Source organism: Nannobrachium achirus (genome assembly GCF_963921795.1).
Source record: "Nannobrachium achirus genome assembly, chromosome: 2".
In the NCBI taxonomy this organism is placed as follows: domain Eukaryota; kingdom Metazoa; phylum Chordata; class Actinopteri; order Myctophiformes; family Myctophidae; genus Nannobrachium; species Nannobrachium achirus.
Genome location: NC_137811.1, coordinates 46,117,998 through 46,142,802, shown reverse-complemented (window position 1 = coordinate 46,142,802; position 24,805 = coordinate 46,117,998). Strand labels below are relative to the sequence as shown.

Here is a 24,805-nt window from a genome sequence, read left to right as displayed (position 1 = left end):
GAATTGTGTTAACTGCACCGACGGGACAGTCTCATTAGACTGGCTTAGCCTCGTTCCCAGCCCTTTTCATCTCCCAGGAGAAACTGGCTATTTTGGAAAACACCTGTAGCAGCAACTTTACTAGCAATATTATTAAAAGGAGGTCAAAAGATAAGGAACTATCACAGACTAGTCACACAACACATGGTTTTCACATCATGCAAATGAAGTTCTGCCAAAACCTTGCTATAGAATACTATATTCAAGCAAGCAACACCACGACATGACACAAACTATTTTCAAGTGGAGCAGAGGCTGTTGGGCAGCTGTGTGTGTGTGTGTGTGTGTGTGTGTGTGTGTGTGTGTGTGTGTGTGTGTGTGTGTGTGTTTTGTGTGTGAGAGAGATGGTGTTGTGATGATAAACACCCATAGTAAAACTTCAAGTTTGATGCAGAGTCCAAGCCCATTTCTCTTTTACATTATTTACAGTAACATCACATTATGTTTTCTAGTCGAACGCCACTCCCTGTGCAGGCCTGTACAAATGTATGCTGCTTCATTTAGGCTTTTAAGTCACAATCCAAAGTTGAATATTCTTCTCTGAATTCAGTTAACTCCCACTACACTGTATTTCTATTCTAAGTGACATCTGTGCACTCATGCTTTGGATTGAAATTAATTTTTTAGCAATTGCATAATAAGGAAATGCATTCCGGAATCCCGCTCTACAGTATATCAGTGGTTCCCAACTTGTGGGCCGGCACCCCGGCCACGAGTGACTATAAGTTATTAATTTTTAAATCGAAATCTGCATAGTTTTTTCTATTTATTATTTAAACAAGGCTGGTTAGCATTATCTTACCAACGCTTTCAGACTAGTGGGTGTATGTTTCCTACCCTAAGTAATCCCCACGATGAAAGTTGACTTCACTGACACTGACTTATTTTATTTAGACCAGTTTTGACACATACAGTACAAGTCCTAGCCCTTTTTTTATGTACAGTAACATCACATCATGGATTATAGACGGAAGCTACTTCCTAAGACCTAAGCAGATGTACAAATGTATGCTGCTTTGTTTTATTATTTGCTTTTAAGACCATCACAAACCAAAGTGAGGGAATATTCTACACTGAATTCCCTTAGCTTCCACTCTGCAATTGTAAAAAGTAAAATAAATAAATAAAACAGAATCCTGTATTGTTATTCTACTGTAAGTGACATCTATGGATTCATGCTTTGAATTTCAATGCATTTTTTTAGCAATGGCATAATGGAGAGGTCCACAGCCACAATCAATGTCAGCACAGAAGGTGTTTAAAGTGGCTATATTTGGTGAAAACAAACAAAGTTTAATACTAGGATGATAATATTTACACAAAATAAGGAAAATGCAAGTACTTAGCCTAAGTGTTTTCTTGGCACACTATTTACTTGACCGCCTACTCTGTGGTTGGGTGACGAGGGTTCATGACTTTTACTGAGATTTTGCACATTTTGGGGGGCGATATTTCTTATTTTTTAGTGCTTTTGTCCATTGCTGCTTATGGGATAAAACAACTCAACTGTGTCAGCATTGTTGACTGTACTTGTGTTCGAACTTTTTCAACTATTGGCCATTTTTACTGCTCTTTTGCAGATAGCGTTTATGACTGTCACACTATTCCCCATTCGTCTCCTCATGGCGGCCTTCATGATGCTGCTGGCTTGGCCCTTCGCATTCCTGGCCTCAGTGGGACGCTCCGAGACTGTCATCGAACCCCAGTGTCTTTGGAGGAGGTGAGTGCAAAACCCTGCAATCTTATGATGTGGTATACCGGTACATGGGCAGGGCTTGACGCTTAGCCCTGTTACAGATGTTGTCCAAAAATCATGCAGATCGGTACACAGTATCTCTATAGCCATTAAACGAAACGGGTATTTCTTACATTGATGCTCCTACATACCGTATTATCATGCAAGCACCAGCTAAAGTTACTTTCCATCCCTCATATACTGTGTGCACAGTGCACATCCCATAACCCACACACTGCACATCTTTTCGGAGCTCATATCTTTGAACGGGTAAGGGCTAGTAAGTATAAAGCATGTGAAGACAAATTTGTGGAGCTACTTCTGTGCCCTGCTGGCACTCTGTCAGTGTGCAAAAGAAATGTGTTGCTCATCGGTCCAATAGTTTGTGAGTAGCTCTGGAGACCTAAACACTCACAGACCGAGAGCCATGCCTTTATAATTAATTAATTAATGAAAGAATCCCTGTTTCTGAGAATCAATAGTCACATAACATCACCTCTTTCCCAAGTTCGAAATCCTTAGAGGTTCTGCAGTTAAGTTGTAAGATAGTCACTTCTTGATCCTTCATTACGCCCTCAAACTTGTTGTAGGCGTAATGATCTATTCAGGAAAATCCAACATCAGCTAGAAGTATAATCCTCTTGAATGTGCATCAAAAAAGGCTAGAATTACCACCTGAGAGGTTAATAAGCAAGTGGGGGACTAAGTCTTTTCATAGGAGACTTTGGTGGTGATGATGTATGATCTTAAAATAATTTGGAGCGAGATCATCTTATAACAAGTGGAGATTGTAGAGAGGTAATTGGTGATTAGAGAGAACTTTAAATTGATGCCGGTAATGATGCCGGTAATTGTGCCGGTAATTGTTGTGCAACAAGCAGTTAGGCTACTAGCGGCTGTGTCACTCTATCCGTAACTGTATAATATCTGGAGGACGGACTGAATATCTTATTTATTTTTTCATTTTTTTAAAGATTTGTTATTGGGCTCTTACGCCTCTACTGGATAGGACAGTAGACTGACAGGAAATGGGGGAGAGATGGGGAGCGACACGTGGCAAAGGTCGTCCGGATCGGGAACCGAACCGGCGACGCCACCAGGTATCCATGCCTATGTGGCAATGCCTAAGTGGTATGCCCGGGTGCCCGGGTAGCTCAGTCGGTAGAGCTCTCGCCTTTGTACCGCAAGGTCATGGGTTCGATTCCGGGCACCGCCAACTCAGCGTATGAGTAGCACGGCTTGGCAAGTTGTGCGGCAAGTACTGGGAGCTGATGGTAGGTGTGGCGCTCCACCTCAGCAGTCCATCTCCCAGGGGTCTAGCGCATTGTAACGGGGACAGACTCCCGCGTGTTACCGGCTGATACCGACAATAAGCCACTCCCGACCTACTTATGCACCTGGACCAGTAGGCCAGTGGGCGCCCCAGTCTGCACTCATTTCAATGAAAGTTACTCACTCAGCGCATGCTGGGTTTGAAGACATCATGGGCCCAAAAGCATGCACATCCTACTGTACCTAACAAACTACCTCCTTGTGCAAGCCCACAAATCAGTCCATTAGTAGTCGAGCCCTTTTTGCTTGTTAATGTTTTGGGCCCAAAACCGGCACTATCTTGCAGTACCAGATTTGACCCCTAGATTTGAACCCACTCGTTCCCCTGATCACCTCGTCTGACTGAATCCTCAAGTGAGGTACTTCTTTGATATAGAGATGCAACCGATCCGATATTTTATCGGTATCGGGCATCGATATGAAGGTAATTAATGTTAATTAATTAATCGGATATCGGGTGACATAATACAATATAATCATGCAATTGTAAGCCCATGACCAAATGTTTTTAGCATATAATTATTAAATGAATTATCCCACAATCTTCTTATGGATCAAAATGTTTTCGTCACTCCTCCACTCTTGTCTTACGAGACACGGCTTCGCTGCATAGATAGAAGCCAGTTGACTTGACGGCTGCACGGCAGAGAGCAAAGAAGCGTTGGTTGGTAGTGCCAGAGCCACAACAACAAACAAAGCAACATGTCCTTGGTTTGAAGATTAGGGATGGCCAAATGTTTTAAGCTCTTCCTTTCTCTTTAAAACAGGATTTACGGGGGTCTGTTTCGGAAAATCCAATCGCTGTTTGTTTCTTGTCCACGAGCTTGTCAAGTTGTCTGTCAGCATGCAACGTGTGTGTCGCGGACAGAACAGACGCATGCATGGTTACACAGACATTGGTGACCGCACAAGTGTGTGACTGCAGGGCGAATAGTTGCATAATAGTGAGGGGTCAAAGTAGGTTTTTTTTAAGGATTCTGAATCCATTGCAAGCATTGGTTTTGCACTAAAAACATTCCTTGGGCTAAAAACGGCCCACCACAGAGAGTCATCCCTTTTCACAGTTTTGGGTCCATTTCTAATTGTCCAAGGAATGTTTTTTTTATGGTTATTTGAATAATTTATATAAAGAGTTGCCATTGCATTTTGCACTCAGTTGCACTGACTGCAGTCTGTTATTTGAACTGAAGCTGTCCTACAATTAATACATGGCTTTAATTGAAAGGTGATGCATTTCTTTCTCTTTTTTTTTGCTATGTAGTCTACTGTAAATATCAGGTATCGTATCGGTTTTCGGGAAATAGACAAATTAAAGACAGGGTGAAATCAGAAACATGTTTTTCACACTTTTAGAGCATATCTGTAGTGATAATGTGGCTATACCTAACACTAGATGCCAAAAAAATAGAAAATAAAAATGTTGTGTATATTTATATCAAAGGTCCCTAAATAGGCCATTCTAAATTACTTCCTGTGAACAGAAATTCAAAAAGTGATGACATAGATAGACCTTTTGAATATAAATGAACCTTTGATTACATTCACCTGTTTGTTTCCCATTGCTGGCTCCCATTACTCCCATTACTCAGATTTTAAATCATATCGCCTGAAGATCTGGTCCCCTCGGATTGGTTCAGAAACACACAGGCTTCCTTTTCAAACTGAAACTTCAAAATAAAATACCCAAAATAGTCATTTCATTGGGTCTTTAATATATCGGATCGGATCGAAATAGAAAAACCTGGATCGTTGCACCCCTAGATATTATTTGCAGAGATTCCCAGATGGCCTCTCTGCCCGACACATTCTAAGAAATACATTTCTCAGCATATCTCTTAGACACACATTGATCTTGTGAAGTAGTTTTATTGTTATTGTATTTCTAAACATCGCTATAGCCATTTAGAAATTCATTGTGTTGCCCTCTCTTCCACACATAGCATCTGTAGACACACATACAAAGAGAGAGAGACAAAGAGAGGGAGAGGCACAGTGTGCATAATCTGATCTGATATCAAAACAGTAGATAGTCAATTTGTCAGAGAGAGGGAGACGCACACAAACACAGAGTTGCCATTGTTCACTTTAATTAACTATCTGATGAACACCACCATACATTTATGACCACACACTCATATGCATATATGATGTGTGCACCCGTATGGTGAAGTTGCAACAAGTTGACATACAGTGCGGTATGCTATGTATTCCCGTAGGATTTCTTTGCTAAAATTGTTTTTTTTTGCTGTTTTGGCTTCTATAGGGACCAAACTATCAGAAAATGACGGGGGTCAAATTTTCAGACCCCTCCCTCATTTCCTGGGGGCGGGTCACTTCAGTTTTGGCCCTATTCGGCTATGTATCCCCAATTTTCCATAGGTTTGTTTGATAATATGGATTTGTTTGCTGTTTTGGCTTCTTTAGGGACCAAACTATCAGAAAATGACGGGGGTCAAATTTTCAGACCCCTCCCTCATTTCCTGGGGGCGGGTCACTTCACTTTTGGCCCTATTCGGCTATGTATCCCCAATTTTCCATAGGTTTGTTTGATAATATTGATTTGTTTGCTGTTTTGGCTTCTTTAGGGACCAAACTATCAGAAAATGTTGGGGTTCAAATTTTCAGACCCCTCCCTCATTTCCTGGGGGCGGGTCACTTCAGTTTTGGCCATATTCGGCTATGTATTCCAATAGGATCTTTTTGCTAAAATAGATATTTTTTGGCTGTTTTGGCTTCTATAGGGACCAAACTATCAGAAAATGACGGGGGTCAAATTTTCAGACCCCTACCTCATTTCCTGGGGGCGTGTCACTTCAGTTTTGGCCCTATTCGGCTATGTATCCCCAATTTTCCATAGGTTTGTTTGCTAATATTGATTTGTTTGCTGTTTTGGCTTATTTAGGAACCAAACTATCAGAAAATAACGGGGTTCAAATTTTCAGACCCCTCCCTCATTTCCTAGGGGTAGGTCACTTCAGTTTTGGCCCTATTTGGCTATGTATTCCCAATTTCCCCATAGGATCTTTTTGCTAAAATTGATTTGTTTTCTGTTTTGGCTTCTATAGGGACCAAACTATCAGAAAATAATGGGGTTAAAATGTTCAGACCCCTCCCTCATTTCCTGGGGGCGGGTCACTTCAGTTTTGGCCTTATTCGGCTATGTATTCCCATAGGATCTTTTTGCTAAAATAGATATTTTTGGCAGTTTTGGCTTCTATGGGGACCAAACTATCAGAAAATGACAGGGTTAACATTTTCATACCCTTCCCTCATTTCCTGGGGGGGTCACTTCAGTTTTGGCCCTATTTGGATATGTATCCCTATATAGGATTTTATTTGGCTAAAATGTTTCTGTTTTGGCTGGAACAAACCATCACAAAATGATGGGGTTCAAATGATCAGACCCCTTCATCATTTCACTTCAGTTTTGGCCATATTCAGCTATGTATTCCCATAGGATTATTTTGCTCAAATTGATTTCTTTTGGCTTCTATAGGGACTATCAGAAAATGACAGGGTTTAAATTTTAAGACTGATATCCTGGATGGATGGGGTAGCATTTACCTCTGGCCTGTTTTTATTCTTGTCAAATACAGGATCTATTCATCATCACTGTTTCTATGCTCTCCCTTATACTGTTGGCACACACAGTCTCCAGTGCCATAACACTTGCAGAGAGGAGTGCAAGACAGGTGATTGTTGAGCAGCTGCACTGTCCCTTGCAACCTGCTTTGCAGACACATTTGATGAGCTCAAGTACTGCCTTTAGAACAGGTAGGGCAAGACTCCTAACTGGAACTTACCCTCCTCTCTCTGAATTACATCAATTCTCTTCAATTGGTGGAAGCTCTACTCAGGGCTCAGGGCAATTGGACATCTGTGTAAGGTGACCAAACACATTATGTCTCGCAAGGCACCATTAACAGCAGAGGCAAGGACCTGATTAGGAATCAGAGTATTAGCCTCTTCATGTGTGCACCTCCTCAAAATGTCCCTTGATGAAGGTATCATATATGACAACGAGCATGAAAGAACTGTCCCTTGAGAAATAATCAAGTAGTCCCTGGCCTAACACACAGGTCAACTTCTCCTTGGTTGATCAAGCAGTCAAGAGTTCCTTGATGGACATAGTGAGCTTCATCTCTGGATGAAGACTTTGTATTCTACAGATTTAGTTGCCCTCTTCTACCGAGTCTTATTTTTTAATGACTGATCCATATACCTATCAAAGACAACTCGACCCTCAACATAGCCAGCCATCATCGTTATGATGCTTTTATTGAATGTATCTTGAAGATCTTACAGCTTCAGCATGCTTGGTGTCTTTTTCATGTTCTGAAGAACACCCATGCAACACCCTATAAGAACTTTGACAGAATAAACTTCCTCCATCAGATCATGCCATGGGACACCTGGAAGATCTTCCTACAGGGGTCTGAAAATGTGAACCCTGTCATTTTCTGATAGTTTGGTCCCAATAGAAGCCAATCAGCCAAAAAATATCTATTTTAGCAAAAAGATCCTATGGGAATACATAGCCGAATAGGGCCAAAACTGAAGTGACCCTCCCCCAGGAAATGAGGGAGGGGTCTGAAAATTTGAACCCCATTATTTTCTGATAGTTTGGTCCCTATAGAAGCCAAAACAGCAAACAAATCAATTTTAGCAAAAAATATCCTATGGGGAAATTGGGAATACATAGCCGAATAGGGCCAAAACTGAAGTGACCCGCCCCCAGGAAATGAGGGAGGTGTCTTAAAATTTGACCCCCGACATTTTCTGATAGGTTGGTCCCTATAGAAGCCAAAACAGCAAACAAATCAATATTAGCAAAAAATATATGGAAAATTGGGGATACATAGCCGAATAGGGCCCAAACTGAAGTGTTCCGCCCCCAGGAAATGAGGGAGGGGTCTGAAAATTTGACCCCCGTCATTTTCTGATAGGTTGGTCCCTATAGAAGCCAAAACAGCAAACAAATCAATATTAGCAAAAAAATATATGGAAAATTGGGGATACATAGCCGAATAGGGACCAAACTGAGGTGACCCGCCCCCAGGAAATGAGGGAGGGGTCTGAAAATTTGACCCCCGTCATTTTCTGATAGTTTGGACCCTATAGAACCAAGATCTGCAAAAAAAATCAATTTTAGCACAAAAATCCTACGGGAGCTGTTTTTTGGACATAACAAACCGCACTGGTCTGTAATTGTTTATATGAATGACTTGCACCACAGACTGAGATGGATGGAAACAGTGCATCTTCTACTTTTATTTAGGCTAACTGCTATGAGATGAGGCTGAACCCTGCTCTAAATACAGTTTAGACGGACCCAAGCTGTAGAGTTGACCTTGCTGTCACTCACATCACGTACGCCTTCGTATTCCCCCCTGTGTATTCGCTTGCTCAATGACTTTACCGCATACATTTCCTTTTGTAGTGACTACATTCTACCCATCTCACTTTTCACACGCAACATCTTTGTGACTGAGAATTTAAGAGGGTTACATTAGGGGGGATATTTTAGATTTCTGATTTCTTCTGATTATCTTTTATTTGATGTACTCTTTTACTTTGCCTTCATGTTATACCAGCAAGACTCCCTAATCGGTAGATAAGCGACCGTCAGGTCACATGTATACACAAATAGGCCTGTAAGTGCCATTGGTTCCTGGGTGTAGGGGATGTGCGTGGCAAATGTATTGCTTAGGTAGGGCCAGAGAATGTACATGAGTCTAGACATACTGTGTACTGCTTTGTGTGATTTTATGGCAAAATCTGTAGGAGCAGCGTCCAAAAATGGTTTTGAAAAAATCTCTAGGGGATATATAAGCATCAATATTCACACCTAAAATGAAGACATTTAGCTATGGTAAAATACATGCTCTAAAATACCTGGGGGAAAAAGCTGCTCAATATTCCTCAGCTTTCATAAATTGTCACACACACAGATACCATATGATCCTGAGATGGATCCAGGGATACATTATACATCACCTCCCCCATTAAACAGTCTTGGTGTTTTAAAAAGGCAGTCAATACCTGTGCAGGTGCATGCCATGCATACCCGCCTGCCCACCATTAGGCCTTGACTCTAATCTAAATGATCAGTATTGTGGTATCTTTAGTTCTTGTTCTCGTCGCCTCACTCTCCATCTGTCCCTCTTTCTTACATCATCCTTTTACAATGACTAAAAGAGCTTGAAGCACTCCACTATGTGTCCTGCTTCCTTCCCCTCTTAGCCATTGTAAAATCTATGGTAAACCACAACCTCTAGTGGCACGTGTGTGTGTGTGTGTGTGTGTGTGTGTGTGTGTGTGTGTGTGTGTGTGTGTGTGTGTGTGTGTGTGTGTGTGTGTGTGTGTGTGTGTGTGTGTGTGTGCGTGCGTGCGTGCGTGCGTGCGTGCGTGCGTGCGTGCGTGCGTGCGTGCGTGCGTGCGTGCGTGCGTGCGTGCGTGCGTGCGTGCGTATTACCTAACACAACCATAATTGAGCTGTGCGATGATTAGTGACTTGATATGTCACTTCTAATGCAAGTACACTTAAATGTTAGGCCTTTCAGAATGGTTATGTATGGTTATGTAATCACCTGATCGCAATTATTTGAGATAATTGCAATCATAATTATTACTGAATTTCCACGTTGACATGTTTTCATATGTTTCCAAACATTTTCAAATGGAAATAGCAGATCTACACACTCGTAATGTGTCATTGTGACACGGCGTGAGCTTGAAGATCGGCTATTTCCACTATTACATTTTGGGGGGAGGGGTATATGAAGTTATTAAATATGTCAGTCATTTATTTGTATATTTAATATTATATATTATTTAATATTTGTCGTGTCGGCCTCGTGCAACATTTACTAAAAGCCAAACAGAAATGTAATGTCTATTCATATATTACAGTATGTTCCAATGTTCAATGCTAAAAACACAATTAAATAGTTAAAGGTGACCATGCATTTAAAAAGTATTTATGTCATATTGTTTATGTCCCAAAAACGTTTTTCAAAAGGTTTGAGGCTAAATTACCACTCCTGAATAGAGAGCCTCTCTCCCCCCCCCCCCCCCCCAAAAAAAAATGACGACGGCAGCAAATTTGGACAGCCTGTTTTGAGAACCCGTGGGATGCTTTTAACCTCCGCATTCCCAAAACCAGAGAAAGACACAATGGTCAGAAATGGGACTTTGTGAGGATAGAAGGTGCTAGTGGGACCCCAAAACAAGGTTTTAAAATAGGAAAAGTGACATTTCATGGTGTATCTATCACCTTTAATCACAATTATTTGTAAATAGTAAAATGTCATGATCGTGATGGTGCTAGCTGTGCGATTATTATTGGCTTGAAATATGATATATTAGTGGCTTCTAATGTACATATTGTAATGTAAGAGGTCTCATTCATTCTCTCTCTCCATCTTTGTTTCATCCCTAGATTCGTGGATGTGTCTCTAAAAACCATCATGCGGGTCATGTGGTTCGCCGGGGGCTTCCATTGGATTACGGTCAAAGGTCACAAGGCACTGCCTACAGAAGCACCCATCCTGACTCTGGCGCCCCACTCCTCTTACTTTGATGCCATCCCTGTCACCATGACGATGGCCTCCATTGTAATGAAGGCCGAGAGCAAGGACATACCGCTTTGGGGAAGTAAGTCACACAAGTTATTTGGCCGTATTACTTATACAGGTACTGTACTTACTACAGCTATTGGGCATGTGTACACTGCTGGCAAATAGGGGGGAGGGTGAATGCTTATGGTTGCAATTTTTTTATTTCTAATACAATACAACATTTAATTGTAGTTCTACAAAAATCATCACCATACATAAATGGTAAATGGTGCATTTATATAGCACCTTTATCCAAGGCACTTTACAGCGATTGTGCATTACATTCACTCACACATTCATACACTGATGGTGGAGGAAACCATGCAAGGTACCAACCTGCTCACCGGGAGCAACTAGGGGTTCAGAGTCTGCTCAAGGACTCTTCAGCACTAACTCATGGGGGAGCCCGGGATCGAACTGGGAACCCTTCGGGAACCCTCATGTTCTAAGACTGAAACTATACCCCTGAGCCACTGCCGCCCCTACATAAACCCCAAGATACAGTACTTGTAATGGCTATTTGTAACATTTCCAATGTCCATCATGTCCAATTTCCTGATCTTCACCATTATGTTACATAGGAAAGGGAGTGATCCTACACAGATACAAACATAATTAGAATGTCCAATCGATATTCACATAGTTGTTAAACACGGCACCTATATAGCAAAAGAAAAGTACCTGTGAACCTTTGCAGCTTCTCTCTTTGTTTAGTTTCTGGTAAGATTAGTGTGTGCCCACTCTAATTACTGCTCTCTATAAGCAACCTGTGCTGTGTCTTAGATCCCTGCGTGGGACTTCTTTCTATAATCTCGCTCCTGCTTGCTCCTGTTGGAGTTTTGACTGTGTAAGCCTTGCCGAGCCATGAGGCCCATAGGGCAGGAGCCTATCTCCTGTTTCTGTAGCGTGAGGCAGCTTGATGTACTGTATAAGTACACCCCTTGGACATGACACTAGTATGTTGCAGGGACTTACCAATCCAACCCTTGATACTGAGTGCCAAGCAGGGAGGCTGTGGGTCCCATTCTTCAGAGTCTTTGGTATGACCCAGCCAGGGATCGAACCCCGACCTCCCAGTCAATATTACTGTTTGTGAGTGTTGCACAGTGCAAGCACACACAGAGAGAGAGAGAGGGTTTCAATTCAATTCAATTCAATTTTATTAAAGTGTCAAATCATAACAAGTTATCTCAAGACACTTTACAAAGGCTAAAGAGCCATGAGAGAGAGAGAGAGAGAGAGAGGAGAGAGGGAGAAACAAGGGAGAGACAAGGGAAAGACAACAAGGGGCACACGCACACACATACACAGGTCCTGCATGCGTGTGTACAAGAACGAACGAACAAACGAACGCACACACACACAGGCGCTGCATGCGCATGCGCGTGTAGGGGGAGGGGAAGGGGAGGGGAAGGGGAGGTAAGGGTAGGGGGGGTGGGGGGAGGAGAGAGAGAACCCGAGCAGAACCTGTACCTGTGAGGTACCCCCTCGAGAGAACTCGAGCGGATACCTCACAGGCCCGAGGCCCCCACCCTGAGCAAGCAATTTGCGACAATGGTAACGAAAAACCCCCTCTTAAGGAGGAGGAAACGTCAGGCAGATCCTGACTCTGGGGTGAACAGCCGTGCTGCCTCGACCGAGTCGGGGGGACAGTAAGGAACAAAGAGAGAGCAAGAGATAGACACAGAGAGATCCAGGCAGGTCCACAGGCGTGCTTCATGGAGGCCCGGTCCGGAGTCACACTCTTGGTCTGCAGCTGAGTAGTCGAGTTTTAGTAGCAATCCCAGCAGCTGAGTTGTCGAGTTTTAGGTTTTTAGGTTGTCGAGTTTCCAGGAACTGGAACTGTGGAGTGGGAGACAGAAAAGAAACTCCGGGGATGATTATGGGGTTATTATTAGGCCAAATCAAATTCGTATTCGTACTTTGCCTTTTTTTTACTCGTAAACATTTTTACCAAAAAAACTATACGTAAACAAATTAATTGGAAAAAAATATCCGTAAAAAAAAAAAAAGTATGAATGTTTTTGGGGAAGCTACAGTGATTATAATGCCAAAACAAAAAAACAAGACAAAATATGAATATTTTCTTACTGATTTACGAGTGGTTTTGTTGGTTACTTCATCACGAATGCTTTCGTCATCTCACGCACACGAATCTGTATCACGCGCACACGAATGCATGCCTGGAATCAAACGGCCAATAATCACGTGATCAGCAGAGAGCCAATGGAGTGCGGCCTTTCCCACTAGCCAATCATAATTCTCCATTCTTGGCAGCGGTTGCCATGTCTGGTAAAAGTGAGTAATCTCTGCTTTCTGTTGTTTGTTCCTCACATAATATGCCCTATATAAAACCTATATCCACACGATATTTGTTTTTAAACTATTGACTAATCAATCATTTTTATACATTAAATAAAATAGAAATGCATATATTATTAATACACACGATAAAAGCCACTTACAGATGCTGCAAATCAAAACTAGACAATTAACCTTACCTCCGGCCCTGACCTTTTTACTGTAAATACAATATTTATTGTTTCTTATTTTTTTCTTATGATTGATGATACAATGTGCACAATATATTTTATTATTCTGTCATTTAATGTTGTAGGAATTGATAGATAGGCTACCCCAGTGTAAAAAAACACCCCAACATCTTTTTTATTTCTCTTTTTAGTTGACCTTGTATCACTGAACTGTAGCTGTCTTGTACTTTTCTTTTTAATACTTTTAGTATAGTATTCAAGCAGAAGGGGGGAAGGGGGAAGGGGCGGGCGCGCAGAGGCGTTTTGTGTACTTCCGGTTCGTCCACAGACAGTGTTGTGTTGTTGTCGTCTTCGTTAGATAAAAATGCTTTCTTTTCACTTTTTTCTACTTTTATCACTTGTCAAAATACGTTTTATTTGGATGCTTCATCTTTTTACCGTTCATTTTTTTTGTTAGTGTTGTCATCGGTTTTTATTTATAAAAGGGAAACGTATGTAACTATGCTACAGTCTTCACAGCAGAGCCGACAGACAGAGAAAGGTAAGATAACGTCGCTATTATTATCATAAAATACAGCAATCTATCTATTAAAACGTTTGTTAAATGTGCTTAGCAGTAGTGTCTTTTAGGGTTTAGTCCGGGGTCTTTATTTGATGTAAAGAAAGTTTAATATTAACGCTAGCCTCATTAGCATCTTAGCTCCGTCTATAATAGGCTACTACATCATTACGGGTCCATAAAGGGTCCATTTGGTTCCATCTGGACACAAACGTACCATTACATTAAGCTGCCAGCACAACAACTTCTATAGAGTGTCAATGGAACCAAATGGACCCTTAACGGGTCCATTTGGTTCCATCTGGACAAAAACGTACCATTACGTGTGGTAAAAGTACTCAAATGTTTTTACTTTAAGTACAAATATCAATAATGTAATGTAGAAATACTCTTTTACAAGTAAAAGTCTGGAATTCAAAATGTACTTGATAAAATGGCTAAAGTGTTGGCATCAAAATGTACTTAAAGTGCCAAAAGTAAAAGTACTCTATGCAGAATGTCCCATTTCAAATATTTTGAAAATGGCAGATCTACATGCTCACAATGAGTCGCACTGTGAGCTTGCATTGGAGTAAAAGTACTCCAAAGGCACTCAGCTTGTTGTGTATTAAAGTACAATAATTTTGATCTGTGATATAGAGGAGTACAAGTATTGGAAATTGGAAATAATTCAGCTTGTAGTGGAGTAAAAGTAAAATATTTGGATCTGAGATATAGTGGATTAAAAGTATTGGAAATTGATAATACTCTAGTCAAGTACAAATACCTCAATATTGTACTCAAGTACAGTACTTAAGAAAATGTACTTAATTTCTTTACACCATTGTGTTACCCTTGATTTTAACCCTGTATTCTCCTTTTATTTTCAGTATAACATTTCAGGATGATGTATTCTATGGAGGAGCTGTGTGCTTTGGTTAGCGTCAAGTATGTCAGGGGCAGACATGACGAGGCAGAGACTGTACTAGAGAGCAGTGAAAGCAGCGAAGAAGGTTTGTGGGATAAAAAAAAATAGAAAGAAAAATAGGAATAAGTCAGCTCAGTTTAATGATGTGTGTAGTGATTCTGGCTGTGGTGCAACTTGTGTGATTAATTTGGAAATCAAAGTGTTTTAATCATGAATTACAATAATTAGCTGCTGTATTCAGTGTTCTAATGATAATCTGTATCTTTCCAAGATGCACTTGATTGTGACCAAGTTGATGCTGCCAGTGCTGGGTCAGCTGTTTTGATTCAATCTGGGAGTGAAGGTATGTGGTGTGGTGTGTTATGAATTATAGTGCATAGAAACACATATGTGTGGTTTTGTATTGTACCTGCTGTCCTAGTTACAAATCCCTAAACATGCACTAAGTACCCATTTTGAATTGTTGCTGTACTAGTTTCAAACATAGTATTATTACCTTAACACAAATTGTTAATCAGTATCTGCTGTAGTATCACAATCTTAAAAAGTAGCCATTTCATTAATTTGTGTGACCTTTTTCCCCTTTCAGCAGGAGAAGCAGCAGGAGAAGCAGTTGTGGAGGACTCATCAATTGAGGAGATTGAAGGTTTGTCTTTGTCGCACGCACACACACCCACTGAGAGAGAAGTAAGGTTTGTGGTAAAACAGATTAAGGGCAAAGGATGCAACATCTTGGCAATGTAATTTCTACTTTGCATTCACTGTACATTGTGTTCCTCTTATGTTTTTACCAGAGGGTTTGATTCATCATGGAACCTTAAATTAGAGTTGGATAATCCTGGTGCTGCTGAATCTGGATATGAAGGTAATATTAATAGCTGTATAGAGTCTTTCATACAAAAACATGACGCACACATGTGACACTTTGCATTATTGTCAATGCTGCATGTTTTCTATTTGACATTCAGTCTCTTCTCTTTTTCTGCAGCAGAAGTTGTTGCGCCTCACTCAAATGAGGGAGGCGAAGAAGGAATTGAGGATGACTACTTAAGTGGGGAAGAAGAAGGTTGGTGTAAAACTAACAAGTGCCAGGGAACCGAGGCTATTGGCCAGAGCAAAGCCTGACACTGAATTGCAGGTGTGTTAACATTGCATTCATTTTGTTTCTTTCTTTCCCAGATCCACTCGACCACTAACCCTAACATCTAAACGTGACCAACATGGTGATTCTTCTGGTGCTGCTGAATCTGGATATGAAGGTATTATTATTAATAATCACTGTAATAAACACAAATAGTGACTGCTGAATGTTGCATTTTCATTTTTTTCCTTCAGAATCATACTGTACATGACCAGAAAGCGCCTCACACTTAATGTGAGAACATCTCATATTTCTTTTCTGTTCTTTAGGTGCAGACAGAGTTGAGCCGGACTCAAATGTGGAGGATGAAGATTCTGAAGGAGTTGAGGATGACGACACAAGTGGGGACGAAGAAGGTTTGTGTACAACCAGGCTTAAGTCAGCCAGAGCAAAGAATGCAAAGTCCTAGCAACACTGAATTATGTCAACGTGTGCATTCTGTTTGTTCCTCTTTCTTTCCCAGATCCGCTTGATCGAAACTGGACACCTGAACGTGACCGACATGGTGATTCTCCTGGTGAATCGGAATCTGGAAATGAAGGTGTTGTTGTCATTATTAATATGGACACATGTGTGTAATGTAGTATCTTGCATGGTGCATGTTTGCTATTTAACTCTTTTCTTTCAACTACACATCCATACAGTACACATGTACATACCCACACAGATGTGCACGCAAGGGGCTGCACAGATACACACAGAGAGACTCGCACACTAATGGTCTGAATGACAAATTTTCTCTCTTTTTGTGACACAATATAGGACTTGAGGTGGAAGAAGACTCCTCAGGTGTTGATGCTGGTCTCTGTAGGAAGAGGAGAAATCCAGAGGGCTGGAAGAACAACATCCAGAAGAGGCGTAGAATGATAGGCCAGTCATATCTGGCCTAGGAAGAATAGAGAGTCAGTGTTAAAGGAGGGAAGAAAAATGGGTGTGTCATGTCAGTCTGCAGCCGGCCACAGGTCCAGTAAACTGCACTGCAGAGAAGTGGAAGAGTCGAAGCGAGAAGAGATCTTCAAGTACTTCTGGGAGAAATTAGACTGAGAGAGGAGAGGAAGATTTATGTTGCATCATTGGTAGAGGTGAGCAGTGTAAAGCGACGGAGGACAGGAGCAGAGAAATCCAGGAGGTCGGCATCCATTTTCTGTCACCTTGTCGTAGATGGCAGGAGACTCGGAGTGTGCCAACGCATGTTCCTGTCAACCCTAGGCTTGAAGCAGTGGTCTTTTTTGAAGTGGGTAGGAAGAAGAGGGAAAAGCCCTACTGAGGAAGATAAGCAGAAGCGGGTGAGGGTAAGGAAAGAGGAGTCTGACTTCTTGAAGACCTTCCTTCTGGACCTTCCAAAAGTTCCCTCGCACTACTGCCGGTCCTCGTCCTCTAAGATGTTAGCCTGCTTCCAGACCAGAGACCCCGCCCACTCTCAGAGTGGACTCTTTCTCTGGTCTGGAGCTGAGTACAGGAATCACTTTTTATTTTCGGCTGCTCCAATGAGCGCGGGGGGTGGGGGGTGGGTCTAACGAATATCCAATCCGCGCAGCAGTTGAAACGATTCAAACGAAGTTCACACACAGGCAGGCTGAGGAAGGCACACACACACACACGCACACGCTGAGTTCACCAAGCTGTTTATGTTGATTACATGTTTCTGGTCGCAGTTCTGTCACTGGCACAGACAGAGACACACACACAATCACACACACACAGTCCGCGACCGTGCGTCGCGTCCACCGTGCGTGTCGATCACTCGCGCGCGCTCGCAAAAAAGTCCCTCCCTGTAAATCGCTTAGAATAGAGCACAGTTTCAGACTAAAGCGTGAGCTGAGTCTGAGATCAGGCTACTAAGATGTACCTGGAGCCTGTGTTCAAGTCCATCAATCACCTCCATGCAGAGTATATCCGTTCCAGTGCAGACCATGGCATCCAGGCGCTGTCAAGGCAAGTGTTCACCAGAATGTTTAATGTTTGAATTACTCTCTTTTTCACCCGAAGAAAGACCAGTGTGATACCTGCTGTGCGTTCAAGGCTGGGAACATTGAGGCTGCCACATGGAAGGAGCACTGCAACAAAAAGGACACTGCACAAGCCATGAAGCAGAAGGACAAAGACGAGGCAGGTGAGAAGACCTTGGTGACATGCATGGATCTTCAGGGGCTCCTGCTCTGCTCCAAGCTACAGGCCTCATCCCTCTATTTCAAGACCAAGCTCTGTGTCCATAACTTTACCATGTATGACATGACTTCACATGATGCATCAAATTACTTATGGCATGAGGGTGAAGCTGGTCTCTCTGCCAACGAGTTTGCTTCGTGCATCGTGCACTTCCTCGAAGAACATCCCTCTTATGATGAGTACATCCTGTGCACAGTGTGATTGAGAGAAGACTGAGGAACAGAGACATCTGCGTTCCAGCTGAGTATGTCGTTGCCATCCGGGAAGCCCGTACCAATCCCAGGCCATACCAAGTGAAGTATGTAGACCACACTTTCTTCAAAAACTTCAGCCAGGTGAACCTCTGCAAAGCCATCCGCCCGGGAAAGGTCACTGGGGATCCCACCGTGCATGACCTCCGAGCAATCAGGTATTTGAATACATAATAATGACATGGCTGCGGAAACCAAAACAAACATTATTTAATGAGTATTAAAACCTGACTTTTCTCCCCTGTCACTGTCCTTGTATTCATCCTAGGTACAACGTTGATGGCAGTATGGAGTACAAGATCGACCACTCAGACGCCTGGAAGCCCTACGAGTCCCCATCACTGAGGAAGAAGAGCAACATCACCACAGTGTCCCCACTCTACACCTGCCGCCGCACCATTAAAGCGATGAACTTCAAACATCTGCAAGAAATGAAGCAGGTGTTGCCCAGTGATTTCCATGGCTTCTACAACGCCCTCCGCCATGAGCACGAGGAGTGATGGTTTCTCTGTTTTTCTCTCTCTCCGTCTGACATCACCACATAGAATCGCAAACTTGACTGAATGGACACCTTTACAAGATTTCATATTTAGATTGTAATTAGAGAAAAGACAAGATGAGTGTTAAAATGTGTTAATTTTCTTCTATAATTTTAGCGATTTTGATTACATTGCTTTCAGTGCTTGGGGACATGTGTACAATGGCTAAATATGTATTTTTAGATACAATAAGTCCATTCAAAAAGAGGCACCACAATCTTTCATGGGCAGATGTTACTTATGGGGGCTAGTAGTGTCACTGTAAATTGTAATAAAATAAATTGCCAGCTTATTGTGTCTAAAAGGACACATTTAGGCACTTGCACACATGCACTGAAATAAAGTATTTAAAATCGCTAAAACAATAGAACTAAATGAAAACATTTAACTCTCCCATCTTTGCTTTTCCCTAATTACAATCTAAAATTATGAAACCTTGTATGATATTCTTGCTCTGGGGTGGCATCGTTACCAAAGTTCCTAATTCCCACTGGGTTCATGTTCCTCCCTGCCTGGACAGGTGTTATGTCGACAAGTGTTCTGCTCAAAGTGTCCTTCTCCCTCGTACAGTCTTCACTACCTGGAATCCAGCACACAGTGGTTAATGTGTGTCATGTGTGCTCTGTTACTGTTTAAAAATAGTTTAGGGCAGTGCAATGTTTCTTTATTTGCTTATTTGTATTCTTATTTATTTGCCCATTTCTAATATAATTACAGCAGAATGCACTTTTGAGATGTTGAAATTTGACACCACAGTAGGGACATCTATCTTCATTGTTGAGGTCAACTTAGCCAATGAGTCTAGCCTTAGTAGGTTGAAGAGCGTTGTAGAGCTGAACAGACACTTAACCTATGGTCCTTCCATTTTCAGTTCTATGTAATGCCCTTTCCAGGCACTGTATTACTGTTACAACCAGGCCTGGAATTTCATCGTTTTAGGGGCAAGGCCACTTGGCCTTTAGTGTAGTCCATTTTTTGAGGGCCCAAAAGCCAAATGCCGGGGCAGGAAGGCCATCAAATAAAACAACAATTTTAGTCCATTTAAATAATGAATTTAATTTAAATGTTACATTTAATATGTAGAATATCTGCTGTGAAATAAATAAATGGGTATTTACAATCTGATGCTCAGCCTCAGCCCTGTACAAATCAAAGATACTGGATTGGTTTATAAATGGGAACTCAACACTACACTGTTGTCTACATGACAAGAAAGACACTGGTGTCACATGTTAGCAAGACAGAGACAGAGGAGAAAGTGGTACAGTCAGCTGGGGCATTAAGGCCACTGTGGCCTCAGGGCATGCCATATTTTGGAGGGGCACAAGGCCAAACTGAGGGGCAACGACGGCCATGGCCTTCATGGCCTCCCTGAAATTCCTGCCCTGGTTACAACACCTACATTAGAAATACTGAAACCCTCCTCCAAACATCCTTTACATCTCTAAACAATCACATCGATAATTTTGTACAATTAATTCTGCAAGTTCTATTATAATTAGTTTTCATGTAGAAAGAAACTAACAAATAAGATTCAGCAATTGAACACATCATTGAAACGGGGACTCGGCAGGAAAATCTGTTTGATTAACCTGGTTGCCACACACTGTGGAGCCACTGTCTAATAAAATATAATTCTGTGCATTTGTATTTGACTATTGTAGCATTTTTTCCTTCCAGCCTAAAGTTGATCTTGGTCATCACTGTCTGCTAACATCAATGTGAAATAACCTATTGTACATGAACACTTATTTAGCTTGGTTATAACATCAGAGGGTCTGCTGGTAAGTAAATAAATTACATTAGGAATTGATTGCATTCTTTATTAGCAAAATGTTCATTAATCCAGGTTGTACAGTCAAAGTTGTACTGTAATCTGTTATGAAACACTGTTCATCATAGTAACTAGTTTGTTTTGGCCAAATGGTCTGTTTTTGTAATCATCCATTTCACATTTCATGGATGCTATGTACATTAAATGACAGAATAATAAAATACATTAGGCTATTGTGCACATTGTATCATCAATCATAAGAAAAAAATAAGAAACAATAAATATTGTATTTACAGTAAAAAGGTCAGGGCCGGAGGTAAGGTTAATTGTCTAGTTTTGATTTGCAGCATCTGTAAGTGGCTTTTATCGTGTGTATTAATAATATATGCATTTCTATTTTATTTAATGTATAAAAATGATTGATTAGTCAATAGTTTAAAAACAAATATCGTGTGGATATAGGTTTTATATAGGGCATATTATGTGAGGAACAAACAACAGAAAGCAGAGATTACTCACTTTTACCAGACATGGCAACCGCTGCCAAGAATGGAGAATTATGATTGGCTAGTGGGAAAGGCCGCACTCCATTGGCTCTCTGCTGATCACGTGATTATTGGCCGTTTGATTCCAGGCATGCATTCGTGTGCGCGTGATACAGATTCGTGTGCGTGAGATGACGAAAGCATTCGTGATGAAGTAACCAACAAAACCACTCGTAAATCAGTAAGAAAATATTCGTATTTTGTCTTGTTTTTTTGTTTTGGCATTATAATCACTGTAGCTTCCCCAAAAACATTCATACTTTTTTTTTTTTTACGGACATTTTTTTCCAATTAATTTGTTTACGTATAGTTTTTTTGGTAAAAATGTTTACGAGTAAAAAAAAGGCAAAGTACGAATACGAATTTGATTTGGCCTAATAATAACCCCATAGATGATCCCCGGAGTTCGAATTAGTGGCAGGCCTTATAATGGCAGGCACAGTGCTAGTTAGAATTGCACCAATGTGACACAAACCCACACAACCAAAAGGGAAGAGAGGGAGGAGGGTTCCCCCTCCCCTCTGACCCGTTATTCAGCCCAACCCAGTAACTTTGTAGGTTGGGATTAGGAGTGATTGTACGCTGTCTCACAGAGCCACGGCCTTTTGTCAGCCCGGCCATGGTGTCAACATGCACCCGGACATGAGTGAACGAACGAAGCAGCGAACGAGCGAAGCAACGAACGAGTGCACGAACGAACGAACGAACGAACGAACGAACCTAATTATAGGCTTTATCATAGAGAAACGTTTTTAATCTAGTCTTAAAAACACAAAGTGTGTCTGCCACACGGACAGAGACTGGGAGGAGGTTCCACAACTGAGGTGCCTGATACTTAAAAGCTCTGGCTCCTGTTCTGGCCTTAGGTATTTTTTGAGCGGTGGTCACACCGTCTCCATAGCGTGGCCGTGTGTGTAGGTATGTTTGTATGTGGGTGGGTGGGTGGGTGGGTCTGTATGTAGCCTGAAGCCTGTGGTGTAGTACCTTTTTTGACCACACATGTTAAGGGAGGGGCGCTGTTTTCAGGCCAGGCCAGGCACACACACACACGCACACACACACACACACACAGGGGGGAAGGGGGGAGGGGTTGGTGGGTAAGAGGGTGCTGTTGAGACTAGGTGGGTAAACCACCGCTCAGTTCACACGGGTGTGATTTTTGGGAACGACAAGCATGTTTGCATATTGTGGACGCACCGGTCTAGTAGTACTGCGAGGCTCAATGAGCTCTTCGAGGTACTGCGGTGCCAGACCGTGATATGCTTTGTATGTGAGGAGGAGAATTTTAAATTCTGGGTTTGTGTTTATATTTGCAACGAGCAGTCATGAGCTGCACACAGTGTGCAGCACAAATACGAACAAACACAAGAGAAAGTGCGAGAGAGATACAGCCATTCAGCGGCACAGTAGGGATTATTGAGAGACGGTACGGGATTTTGCGGGCCTGCAGATATTATTTTGACCACCTGTTCCCGACCGCAGGTATTTGAATACTGCCTGCGCCTGCAATATTTTCGTTGGGACTCGCAAGTCCTGCGGGATCCCTAATGCAGGGCTCTACTGTGTATATGTATATCTAATGCCTGCCACCAAGTGTCTAGACACCACCTAAATACAACAAAACATAAATTAATGGCTCCTACAATACTGTATGTCTCTCCACCAATATCTAGTAATGAATTAAAAGTGTTTGTCTGGACTATGATGCATAGTTCTATGTTATTTATTTGTTGTATTACAAAGAAATACAATTAAATACGATAATATCTTACAGTATGTTTTCAGTCAGTTGCCATGATTAGCATTTAGTTATGCATTTCTTTAAATATATAATACAATGTCCTTTTGTGATAAGAATTGATCATATCAGGATGTTCCTCTAGAAGAATTGATCATATCAGGATGTTCCTCTAGTTTCTTCCTCACACAGCATGTTACCTCATGGATGTGAATTCTCTCTTCTTCTCATGCTGGTACACCATCTTGCTGTATGCTAACAACGTGCTGTAAATCAATACTATGGGCATTAAGGTCAGCTGCTGGCGTCTAATTGCATCTTGGCTGACAGAATCTATGTTCTTGTGGGCATTCGGTCCATGTTGGCTTACTAGGTTTGCCTTGTTCATTCCTCCCAAAAGATGCTTTTGATGTATTGCATGATTTAGTTTAACCCCACATGGTTTCTTGAAAATATTCCAATATGACCTATAATTTGGAGCTGTGTTGTCAGCAGAATTCCCTTCTCATACCGGTATATAGCAAATCCTGATTTTTTAATGTAACTATAAATGTATATATTATTATTATTATATATGTCCATTTTTACACTCTCTGACGTAAACCATGACTTGCCATATACCAGGCCAACGTTTTCCTCTTCTGAGTGTGCTGAACATCATGTCTCACTTTGTGTGGACTGTCTCTTTTTAATCAACTTAACACTGATTGCCAGCGGGAGGAAAGATCCCATTAGCAAGCAGAAACATTCAGTGAGCTAATTTTGACAACATCCATGCACCACCTGAGGCCAATTGAAAAACCTTGCCTACTTTTGGTCAATACACACAGCTACATACAGCTGCAATGTACGCAGACATGGAGATCTAGTTCCCCACTTTTTGTTAACTACTTACACCCTGCATGGTACTTAGTTGACCGGGGTCTCCCAGGGGTCCATGCACCCCATTCTTTTTCCCTCAGTCTACACCAAATCGCTTAGCTGAAACCTGTAGATCTATTATGTTTTTGCTGAATGTTTGCCCCAGAATAGGGCAATAAAATAATGTATGTTAAATGGTATGTTTGAATAAAAGTATGTTAAATAGCTTTACATTCTAATAATAATGGCGCTATAGAGTGTTTGTTCAGTAACGGGGGAAACAGAATATACATTTTCAGGAGAGAACTCACAAGATTATTATTATTATTAGATTAACATTAAACCTACGCTTTAATGCCGTTTATTTACCTTATTTGCAACAATACAAGTAGAGAATTTGAACAGCACTACACTATGATATTTTGCTACCTGCTCAACGCTCAATGATTTTGTGGATTTTGTGTGGGAGAATTATCTTGTTAATTATAGGTCATGGAAATTGCTAAATTGGAGGGAACTAGATTGATTTTCAGCAAGCAATCAAAACATATTGTGCAACTTGCATACAAAATGTTGCCAACCAATCATCAAGAAAAAAAGAAGACATTTTGGGGTGTTTCTGTTGTTTTTGCCATCCAGCTTTTCATTTCTTAAGCGCAATGCATACTCCTTCATACAGTATGACCGAACCTTTCTTCAGAAAGGGTATAACTACAAATTAGCATCATTACGGAAGGGTGATCCCAGACATTCTCTCTGTAACCTGTGCATTTCCAGGTGTCCTGACACTATAGTTTGGGAAGCCTTTCCAAACAAGATTTTTGAGCGGTGGTCACACCGTCTCCATAGCGTGGCCGTGTGTGTAGGTATGTTTGTTTGTTAGTTAGTTAGTTTGTTAGTTTGTATGTGGGTGGGTCTGTATGTAGCCTCAAGCCTGTGTAGTACCTTTTCTGCCCACACATGTTAAGGGAGGGGCGCTGTTGTCCAGGCCACACACACACACACACACACACACACACACACACACACACACACGGGGGGGGGGGGGGGGGGGGGGAGAACCACCGCTCAGTTCACACGGGTGTGATTTTAGAGTATGTATTG

General features: G+C 41.6%; 1 protein-coding gene across 1 annotated transcript in view; it reads left to right on the top strand.

The window, feature by feature from the left end:
* The window catches only part of LOC308298658 (lysophosphatidylcholine acyltransferase 1), a gene marked incomplete at both ends in the record, with an annotated part of 54,975 nt that overhangs the window by 3,288 nt on the left and 26,882 nt on the right, over nucleotides 1-24,805 (top strand). The window contains 2 exons of the mRNA XM_080742301.1: nucleotides 1,620-1,759; nucleotides 10,548-10,762. Coding sequence (XP_080598427.1) covers nucleotides 1,620-1,759; nucleotides 10,548-10,762 — 355 coding nt within the window. The remainder of the gene's footprint in view (nucleotides 1-1,619; nucleotides 1,760-10,547; nucleotides 10,763-24,805) is intronic.